This window comes from Cyprinodon variegatus, unplaced genomic scaffold (genome assembly GCF_000732505.1).
Source record: "Cyprinodon variegatus isolate N-32 unplaced genomic scaffold, C_variegatus-1.0 Scaffold384, whole genome shotgun sequence".
Classification (NCBI taxonomy): domain Eukaryota; kingdom Metazoa; phylum Chordata; class Actinopteri; order Cyprinodontiformes; family Cyprinodontidae; genus Cyprinodon; species Cyprinodon variegatus.
The window spans coordinates 528,834-540,205 of NW_015150837.1; the positions used below are offsets into that span (position 1 = coordinate 528,834).

At 32.8% G+C, this 11,372-nt stretch overlaps 1 protein-coding gene across 2 annotated transcripts; it reads right to left on the reverse strand.

The window, feature by feature from the left end:
- Window positions 1-4,076: 4,076 nt before the first annotated feature.
- tmem159 (transmembrane protein 159) lies at window positions 4,077-6,942 on the reverse strand. Of its 2 annotated transcripts, none has more exons than XM_015387052.1 (5): window positions 6,816-6,942; window positions 6,167-6,266; window positions 5,891-6,059; window positions 5,667-5,809; window positions 4,077-5,144 (listed from the first exon to the last, which is right to left on the reverse strand). In XM_015387052.1, the coding sequence occupies exons 2-5, from the start codon at window positions 6,254-6,256 to the stop codon at window positions 5,100-5,102; spliced, it is 447 nt and encodes a 148-aa protein (XP_015242538.1). In that variant the 5' UTR covers window positions 6,257-6,266; window positions 6,816-6,942; the 3' UTR covers window positions 4,077-5,099. The 2 variants fall into 2 exon arrangements, with proteins under 2 accessions (XP_015242538.1, XP_015242537.1); XM_015387051.1 differs by having other exon boundaries at window positions 4,079-5,144; window positions 6,709-6,894.
- Window positions 6,943-11,372: the final 4,430 nt, after the last annotated feature.

Sequence of the window (11,372 nt, forward strand, 5' to 3'; positions counted from 1 at the left end):
GAACTTCAGGGAACAGAGGTGGCTGGTGGAAATGATTAAAATGAATGCCCAGCAATCATTGAATAAAAACTGTTAAAGCCCATGAAAGGTTGATATTAGGTCAGAAGTTCACTTCCCAGAAGGTCGGTGTCACTAAACATAGTAGTACAACTAAATAGATTAAAACATTCATTATGAGGAGTCTCATTCTTCATATAGAAATAATTCATACAACTAACATTTCTATATTATGATTTTGAATAAGTCCAAACTAGTAATTTAATCTTAACCCTTTAAAGCCTCATGTATCATATTTGATACCTGAGTTTTTGAATCGTCTGTATCATCAGTGTGATGTTTTTGTTCTTGAAACCCTCACAATCAGATACATGTAGTGAAGAGAAAACATATAAAAGATTCTATAGAAATGAGCAATATATCAAAATGTAGGCAAATAAAGGATGTAATTTAACGTATAAAAAATGTATCTTGTTTTTTCATTTGTCAGAAAGTTCAATGACAATTCCAATTTTGGAAAATTTGAATTTTCTGTCAATTATTTCATGGTTCAGGCTTTAAAGGGTTAATAAATCGGTTTGTTTCTTTTTTTGTTTTTTTTTTATAAGATGTAAATTGACACCTAACAGAAATAAAGGCTTGAAAACATTGTGTGTATAATAAGCATGTTTAAAAAGCATTAAAAATTGTGTTGTCCATGTAGAAAATTTTGAAATATTTTGGAGAAAATTAAAGATTTATTATTTGCCTCAAACTGTAAATGATTTCACAGTGTGTTACTGTTTAGCATTAACTTCAAAATGGGTGCAACAAATCCCTGGAATAGCTGGCACAGAGAAAGAGAAAAGCATTTAGATAAACCAAAGCATTGACGTGGCTCCAACTGGCCTGGGAAATTACTGTTACTGTCCTTTTACTGGATAATGACGTAAAACATTTTGCAGGGAGCAAAACCAAAAGAGCTGAGAACACAGAGTGGTAATGTTTCATAAATCACTGAATCAGTCAGCTGACTTTAACAGAAAATAGGATGCTTCTCACAAATGGAGGGAGGAAAGCCCAGAGGCCGGCTGCGCTAAAGGTTGAAAAATCACTGATCATTTGGTTATATGTTGATTTCAAAGAATTTCATTGGAACATATATTCTCTCTGTAATATATCATAAAAAGGTGAATTGGTGTTAAAAACAAATTTGCACTTAAGATTTCAATAACTTATTTTGGTGATAAAAGCATTTTGTTCACAATGTTTCAATTAACATATGTTACTGTATATGTCCAAAAGAATCTTAAAGTTAAAGTAAGTGAAAGTATGACATTAACAGTACATGGTGTAATAGAATGTGTAACATTTAGAATTTATAGAGAAAACAAGAAAAACTGCTATTATAAGTTGCTTATATAGGACCTAGAGTCTAGAGGTGATTTATATTTGATGGAAAGAAAGTTCCTGTAATAAGTAATAAAAAAATATTTTAAAGCATAGATTATGACATAGAACTGTTAAATATAAATAAGCATTAAACAAAAGACAACTTTATCAATAAAATTAATGCTTTAGGTTTATATTCAACTATAACAAAACCAAGACGAAAACTAAATGCTACCCACTGCTCAGTGGTGCAATGGATAGGACTGCTGTCTTGCAGCAAGAGAGTTGCGGATTTGATTCCCGGCCCAGGGTCTTTCTGCATGGAGTTTGTATGTTCTCCCTGAGCATATGTGGGTTCTCTCCGGGTACTCCAGCTTCCTCCCGCAGTCCAAAAACATGACTGTTGGGTTGATTGGCTTCTCTAAAAATTTCCTTAGGTGTGAGTGTGTGCATAAATGGTGGTTTATCCTGTTTGTCTCTGTGTTGCCCTGTGATGAACTGGCGACCTGTCTAGGGTCGTGACCGCTGGAGATAACCACCAGCACTCCTCACAACCCCACTTGGGATAAAGCATGTTAGAAATGGAGTGCTGTGTTGCTAGACAATATTTTTACAAATAACACAGAATCTATAAACATTAGTAGTCTAGTGATATAACTGACCATCTGCCTGTTTTTACAGTGTAATCTGAATCTGAACATTTTCAGTTTATTACAAATGAATAAGAATAATAGAAAAAACGTTTAGGGTATAATAAATAATATTATTAAAGAAAAAACACATAAAATCCAGATTGCTTTATTGATAATGATAATAGTTATAACTATAAGATTAATTAAATTGTTAATAGTTTAAATAATCTTTTGTGAACGTCAGACCAGAATTGGCAGAGAAATACCCCAAGTGTGCTGAGAAAAAAATAGAAGGTTTACAAATAGAAATAAATCTCTCCTGATAATGTTTTTGTCAGGAGTTACTGAATCAGAAAAATGAACTATCTGCTGCTTGTTTTGATATTGATATGATATTAATAAAAATAATTATCAGTAGTATCTCCAAACTCTTATATTTTTAATCTATCATTTGAAACAGGAATCTATCCAAAAAATATGGAAATAGCTAAATTAATATTACTGTATAAGTATGGAAACAAACACATCTTCACTAATTACAGGCCCGTCAAAATTTCAGAAAAACTTTTTAACAATAGATTAGATACATTTAAAGGGAAACATGATATGATATTGAAAGTCAGTACAGTTTCAGGTCAGCAAGTGAACATCCATGGCAATAACTGATGCAGTAGAAGAAATTATAAATAGTCTAGACACAAATATTCATTGACTTGAAAAAAAAAAGCCTTTGATAGTCTCAATCATTAAATTTTACTCAAATAATTGGAAAGATATGGGATTAAGGGAATGGCCTTAAGTTGGATATAAAGCTATTTAGCAGAGAGACAACAGATAAGAGAGACAAGATGGCTACATTTGAATCAGATGTCTGGGCATTAGCTGTGGGGTCCCGCAGGGATCTATATTGGGCCCAAAGCTTATTAATTTATGCATTAATGACATATTTAATGTATCCAAGTTACTAAAGATAATCCTTCTTGCAGATCAAACAAATTTTTTCTTTTCTAGTGATTTCTTGTCTCAGTGATTTGATACAAAATATCAATAATTAAATACTTAAATTAAAATATGGACATTATCCCTTCATTTAGATAACACTAAAATACAATTTTGTGGAGAACATTATGAAGAATTAAACCAAGTAACGAATATTGATGGTGTTCTGATAGAGTTGGGGTGAGAAATTAAGTTCTTAGGCATAACTATTGACAAGAAGATTAACTGGAAAGCTCACATCAGACACATAAAATCTCTTAAAGTGTCTTGGTCATTAATAAAGTTAAATATTGTTAAGACTGCATTTATTGTATTGCTCATTAGTGTTACCTTACTTAATTTACTGTATAGAAATTTGAGGCAAACTACTACAAAAGTTCAATACAACTCCTCATTATACTTCAAAAACACGCTGTAAGGGTTATACATAAAGTACGTTTTTTAGATCACACCAACAATCTATCTTTGCATTCTAAGAGGTAAATTTCTTGATCTGGTTGATTTTTATTCTGCAAAGCCAGTTTACAAAGCCAGTAAAAATGTATTACCTTCTAAAAAACATTTTTCACAAAGTGAATGGAGCTATAATCTGAGGGGCTGTGTTAACTTTACATGTCAGGCAGTGAGAACTACCAGGAAAAGTTTGTGTGTCTGCATGTGGTTTTAAAATCTACAAATATTCATGAGTTGAAATAAACATACAAAAAAAATTATTTGGTCGCAGTGCATAGCATAGGACAGTGGTAAAACTGAAATGAATGTAGTAGGATTGCATGGTATAGTATCACAACAATGGGCAGACAAAAAAAAGAAGTGAATCGTTACACTGATTTTTTTTAGGGGTATTAGTTTTAAGTTTTTGTCATTAAAACCATGTATCTCATTTTTGCTTTCATATGTTTGCCTATCGAATTAAATCAGCTCAAAATTATTTAACCTATGGTTGAATTGGTAAAGTTCAAGGTGTTTAAGTAAATCTGTAAAAAACTGTAAATAAAGACATTAAAACAAAGATTTTTCAGTATATAGGAAACCTTTTAATAAAGTATTTTTGAACTACACTGAAAACCAGGGACATGATAAATTTGTACAGAATTTATTGCACCATGTACAAAATGTACAAAACTGTAATGCAAAAACATCACAAAGTATAAGAACAAACACATAAAAAAAACAGTTTAGTTTGAAATCCTTAACAATAAAGTTATAATATCTATATACTGAACATAGAATTTAACTAGTGTTAAATAAGCTTGAAACTGGGTAACAAAAAAAAGTTTTAAATGTTCAGCATATGATTTAACCAGGGACATATATAGGTAATGTATAAACAATAACTTTATTAGGAAAGACAATTGAAAGACAGCAATTTTCTGCAGACCTCTAGGATAACGATAACATCAATTAAACAGCTTGATACCAAACACAGCAAGACAAAGTTCTACAGGTGGTTTAAGCAGATTGGCTACTTTTCAAGTAAAAATTATACAGTAAGAAACCCAAGCTCTTTGGTTGGTACAGTATTAATTAATTTTGGATTGCCTCCCCTATATCTTCTGATCAAGATTGTTAACAGAAAAAAACACTATTAAGCTTAGAAAACAGTTTTTTTGCATTATTGTGATTTGCGCAAAACCACACATGGAAATGATAATAAGTCTTCTAGAAATGATTAAAACAATCATAAAGGACAGCTTTGTAGCCTTAGAAAGAGAGACAAAGTAACAATGAGGACGGATAAATATACTGTGGATACAAGCTTTATAAATATATATTTTTTCAGGCTAAAATTGGACTGAAATAGGTTTACAGAAAGTGTTTGTGTAGCTGCATTGCTATTGTACAACATGATCAACATTTGACCTGTGTAACAGAGATCATTTGCACAAAGTTGGAGAGGTGAGGAGTAAAAAAATGAGTTAAAAAACTCAAATATTTCACAGATAAAACTTCACATTCCTCTTGTTAAAAAAAGGACACTTGGTGTTCAAAAAATGTGACCTTGGAAGAGTTTTTGTGCTCAGCAGCTCAGATCCCCACACCCTGAGCACGTGCAGAAGAGCGGCCTCAGACGTCCCATCAGAGAGAATAAAAACATCACTACTTCTGCTTCATTTCTTGAGTTTCTTCTTCATTCTCGTTCCTCTGTTTAAAAGGAGAAAGGTAGACAAAGGATCACACTCAATTTAAATGTGTGTTATGGTGAATGAACTCCTCAATTAAATATTTACGTTTTATCACAATGAAACCACAAAAGTTTTTTCATATTTTATTGAATTCTTTATACCATGCTAAAATAAATTAAAGCATATATATAACGTTTAGCTTTCATTTCAATTCGGGGCTCCACAACTTAGCCATTCCATTCCATGGCTTAAATCCATTTGCTAATTCTAACAGGTTTTCTTACATTTGGCCATCTCCCCACAGCATGATGCTGCCTAGAACATGTTTCATCATGGAGATGGTACATTTGGGGTGAAAAGGTCCCCTAATCTGACCAAAACACCTTACTTCATGTGATTTCTGAGTTTTCTACACAGTCGACCTGCAGATTTACTTACAGTTTTCTCTCAACAATGGCCTCTCTTCACATTCTCAATAAAATAAAGAAAAAATTTAGGTTGAGGTAAGACATGTAAAGACATTGACGACACAGTACTCCACCTTTGTCAAGTAGTATTGACGCCTCAGCAGGTTAGGAAGAGTGACAAACACACCAGTGACGATGACCGAAGCCAGCAGAGAGAAGAGGGCGATGCCAGAGAGAACGGACAGCAGAGTCATTCCGCCAACGAACAGAAGAAACACTAAACAGACAAATCATGATCAGTATAAAGCACAGAGAAAATTAAACAAAAGCAGATAAGAGTGGAACATTGATAACGTACCCTCAAAGAAAACAAATCCAACCACTGACATAACTATAGTAATAATAGCAAACAAAAGGAAGATCCCAACTGGTAGAGCAGCCATGGCGCTAAACAGCAGCAGTGCCAGGGCTAAGAAAGGCCGGCTGCGGAGGTACTGCCCAATCCTCGTGCTCATTACTTGTGCAAACTGTTGGAGAGAAAACAACACACTTGGAAGCTCAGCTTTGTCTAAATAAATACAGTAAACATCCCAGATGAATGAAGCAGTTTTTTTCAAATGAGGTTGAGAATTACCTTGGGATCTTCTTGAAGGCGATTCAACAAGGTCAGCCATCTCTCTCCCAGCTGTTTAGTCAAACTGCTGCTGCTGCTGCTGCGCTGCATCTCAACACACCTGAGAGGACAGAATCAACCAAACATCCATAAAACTTAGATTTATTTATGACAAGATTTAAAATCCCAAATACATCTTAGGTTCAAAGTGCAGTAAACATTAAATCACTTATATCCTGAAATAGATAAAAATTAAATCCTCCAATCAGACACCAAGTCTAAGATTTAATTGCACATATTGAAATGTCTGCTATAAAAGCTTTGATATTTGCGTAGGCATGAATGGGCTGCGCAGCTTTCAAAAGTAAACAAACCCAGAAGAGAGACGTGTTCCTGAGCACGTCTAAAGAGCTCAACCAGCTGGTTAATTACAATTATTTACTGTCTAAATCACGCTTGTTCAATTTAATTTACTCGGTAAAGACTTACTTTATCGACACCTATGCTGATTGCAACAGACCCAAACTTAAAATTTCTGTAATAGTTCTTCTGAACGTACATACCCGCGCTCCTAGTAACTGCTTTTCCCTCAGCTTCTCGCTTCCTTCAGCATAAGGCACTAAATTTTGAAGTTTCTCGCAAGATTTATAAACCATAATGAGGAACACACCCTTCAAAAGACAAGCACTCCTCTTCTTTGTCGGTTTCCTCCCACCATCTTCCCCCTGCGGATTCTCCACGCTAGTGCCGCAGGAGCTGATTGCGCCCCCTAATTTTGGAAAAAGGTACTGCAGCACTGGGATCACTTCCCTACGATCTTCTTCTTCTTTTTTTGGGCGGTTTGCAAGCAACTTATTGATGCGCATTACCGCCATCTATTGGAATGGAGTAGGGCTCGGGATGCTACATTTACATTTTCCCACATAAAAATAACAAAAAAACTTAATATCCTTTCTATCAATTTCGTTTTCTTAAGGTAATTCATTAAATAAAAAAAATATTTAGAAGTAGAATTTTTTTCCAAAATTATTGAACTGAAATTTATTTTCTTGTAGTTGACATTCTAATTCCCTTCTCTCAACAGAATATTTAGAACAGAACAAAAAAAACATGTTTTAATGTCTCTTCTTGAAGACAAAAATCACAATTTCCTGTTCGATGTTTCCCCATTTTAAATAATGTACTATTAAACACTGTATGACCAAAACGTAATCTGAATATAATGGTTTCCTGTTTTCTATTTATTCCTGTTCTCCTCATTCCACAATCTTTTATTTGAATACTGTAAAGCCTTCCAGTTCTATACCTTTGCCATCTTTCCTTAATAATAATAATAATGTTTAATAATAGATTTAATTTCTTCTTTACTGAATGGTACCAATCTATCAATATAACTATTTTTTTGTAGCTTGTTTTGCATATTTATCTGCCAGCTCATTTCCTTTTACTCCTACATGCGATGGTATCCATGTAAAAGTAACATTGTCTGAATTCTATAAATTAATAATTGAATCTCTAATAAAATGGCTGGTCTACTAATAGAATGATTGTTTTTTAATGAACTTGAATCAGAACATAATATACTTCTCAGATGTAAAAATTTATTCAATCTATCCTAAAGTCAAAATGATTCCCATCGTCTCTCCTGCATAAACTGATAGTCCATCAGTAATTCTTTAACATTTTCTAATACTGAATTCTGGAACAACGAATGACACCCGACTTTTGCTATTTGTATTTTTTGAAGCATCTGCATGAATGTGGACATATCCATAGTACTTATTGTCTAAATAAGTTTGTACTGAATTGGATTTAAAAGGTTTTCTTTTTTCCCCTTTCTCCAACAAAGTAAAATCAACAACACTATTAGGAAATATAGACGGATGAACTGGTGTAAGAGGAACTGTTTGACTGATATTTGTACAAGCTAAATAAAAGTATTTTACAATGTTTTCTATATAAACCAAAACAATGTAAATTGTTTTTTTCCTTTTCCCAACTAGGTTTTAAAATTTCTTGACATGGATGATTTCTATTATGGCCCTTTAAATTACACCAATATGATAGAGTTTTATTGATGGCTCCTGTACATAACCTCAAATGCTTGATACTGGATATTATCAAATTTTTTGAGTAGTGTATCTGAGGCTGATCCAAAAGCTATACTGCCATTATTTAATACAGACCTTCTTAAACCAGTACATATTGCTTTCAGTGCTTTTCTCTCAGCACCCCACTCACTCCCACCAAACACCTCATTACATTTTAAACTCTCTTACACTTATGCACTATTTTTTGAATATGAATTTTCTAAGTAAGTTTTTCATTCAACCATAAACCCAAAAACTTAAATTCCTTTACGCGTTCTAATTTATGAATATTATTTTTGCAATTTTAAAATTTCAGATACTTTCTTTCTCGTAAAAAATAATGTCTTTGTTTTGTTTATAGAAATTTTAATTCCCCACTTAAAAGACCAATCTTCTATATTATTAATTGCTTCTTGTATCTTTTTAACAATGAAATCCATTTTTTCCCCTCTTCCGTATGGCTCCATCACCAGCGACTGAAGAAAACCCCATTCCACTCTCCAAATTGTCAAACATATCATTAATAATAATAGAAAAAAACAAAAGACTCACTATACTTCCCTGTGGTGTACCATTTTCAACAAAAAACGTTTCTACGTTTTCTATAACAAAATCTATCTTGTAACAAAATCTTTTATCCAATAAAAATGTACCTACTAATTTCAATTTTTTCAATTTAATTAAAAAACCTCTTTCCACATCATATCATAGGCTTTCTACATATCAAAGAAAACAACCACCGTACTCTCCTTATTAACTTGCCCTTTTCTGATTTGATGTTCCAAACATAGAATGGGATCCAAGTTCTTAATCCACTTTGAAATTTTGATAAATATCCCCTCCTCTCAACAAAATAGCTCAGTCTTTCATTTACCATTCTCTGCATTATTTTTCATATGTGAAGTTAAAGCAATCGACCTATAACTTGCTGGATGGACTGTGATTTCTTCTTTCCATGTTCTAGGTAAAAATCCCACTTCCCCATATCGTATTATAGAATTCCAATTAAACCTTTTTATATGCATCACTAAGCTTATTAACCATAATATAAGTACCGGTAATATTGTCTTTTCCTGGAGATAAATCCTTTGACTTCCTTAAAGCATTATTTAATTCAAATAAAGAAAAAGGACCATTTATTAAGTCATTACATCTTACATTTTCCGGTAGTAAATCAACATTTTGTCATGAAGCGGTGTTTGTATGGAGGACCCAAACGCAGAGACCAGTGGGCAGAGGTGAATTAAAGTCTGTTTATTTTGGTTCACAGATCCAGAAGCAGGAATCAGAGTCCAACTGAAAATTACAAACGTACCAGAACCAAGGAGACATCAGGGGTAAACCAAAACTAGGAGCCAGGGAGAGACGAGACAAGGCAGGCAGATGATAGACGGGAAGTAAGACGAGGATCCAGCAAACAGGAACTGAAGAGGGAGGGCTTTTAAAGGGGACAGAGACTAAGAGAGAGCTGACGAGGAAATTGACAACAGGTGCAGGCAGGACAGAGAAACAGAGCAAGGGAGGACACAAGAGGGCAGCAGAGGACAACAAATGGATAACCAAGAAAAACAGGAACAAACAGACCAAGACTCATTTTCTTTGATGGTACAAGCTCTTCTCTGTTTTCCTTCTGTATTCAAATTATTACAACTATGAACTTTAACAAATGTTTTAACCAACATGTTTGCCTTCTCCCCCTCAGTCACAGCAATAAAATTTACATCTTTTAGAACTGGATATCCATATTTACTTCTAATTCAATTCATTTGTTTTATCATTCGCAAAACTTTAGAATTTATTTGTTTCCCTACCTACCGAAATACAAAAGCTTGCCCAATAAACCCTTTTTTTGTTGTTGCAGTTTTCACAGTTCTTTTAATAAAAACTTGTAACCTTTTATATTCAATAAAATTATGATTTCTCTTTAACAATCTAAAAACTTTATTTCTAGATTTAATTGTAACATTGAATTCCTTTGTCCACCATGGTACTATTTTCTTCTTGTATTTTCCTCTTTTTCTTTTGGATTGTTTTACGTGCATCGATTAAAATGGCTTCACAAACAGAAAAATTAACCTTATCAACATCCAAATTTATATTAACCTTTTGCATTTCTTTATCACTTAGTATTTTATATTTTTCCCAATCAATATTTCCAAATGTCCATCTTTCTTACACTTTCATTTTCATTTGTTCTGATTTCTAAACAAATTTCAAAGAGTATAGGATAATGATTCTTTTAATACTTTCCAATTACTAATTCTGACAAAATTTTCTGAAACTAAAGTTAAACCTAACGCTGATTCATATCCATTTCTAATATCTATCATTGTCCCTTCTCCATTAATAAGGCAAAACATTTGTTTTCTTTCCATTATTTCTTCCACATTCTCCATTGGCATCATTCCTATTACGGTACCCTACAAAGTATTAAATGCATTAAAATCTCCACAACAAATTATCTTTCTTCCCATATTTTTAAACATTTCCTCCATTTCATCTAAAAATAGTTTTTAAAAGGATTATAAAAATGTAGTATTTTAAGACTTTCTTTATAATCCAAATCTCAACAGATAACCTTCTAGTGTTAAAAATCTATACTGTACAACTTTTTAAATAAATATTACACATCCTCCTCCACTTTCTATTGCCTTTGTCTTCTAGTACTATCATATCCTGCTATCACAATATCTAACTCGGGTTTAAGCCAATATCTTTTCAGCACAAATAATATCTGGTTTATTTTCCAATGATTTAAAATATCCTTCAAATTCTTGTCCATTTGCTAATAAACGTCTTGTGTTCCAAGAAGTTACGTTGTAAAATAAACATTTAGGTTTTCCTTCACCTTATTTTCCATCTGTTTCAAGTCTTTTATTTATTAGCTTCCAAGATAAATCCCTCTTCTTCTTGTCAAGTTCTATAGCGGTTGTTAAATGAGACATTTTAAGATAAGTGATCAAGTCTACTGTAGAGAGCAACCAGTGTTTAACTCCCTTTAATAATCCAAAGGATTTTAATCTGATTTTCATTTGAGAGAGAGTGCTACTCTAAATGTTTTGGCAATATAAGAAAATGTGGTCAATAGTTTATCTTCTCCAAAATAGTCACATTTACCTTTATTGTGTCTTACTATT

Bases quoted from the DNA above. Each gene is read 5' to 3' on its own strand.
- tmem159 (XM_015387052.1), bottom strand. From the start codon at position 6,256: ATGCAGCGCAGCAGCAGCAGCAGCAGTTTGACTAAACAGCTGGGAGAG. The intron at 6,060-6,166 runs GTAATTCTCAAC...TCTCTCCAACAG, and splicing joins GCCTTCAAGAAGATCCCAAG to TTTGCACAAGTAATGAGCAC. The intron at 5,810-5,890 runs GTACGTTATCAA...TTGTCTGTTTAG, and splicing joins TGGATTTGTTTTCTTTGAGG to TGTTTCTTCTGTTCGTTGGC.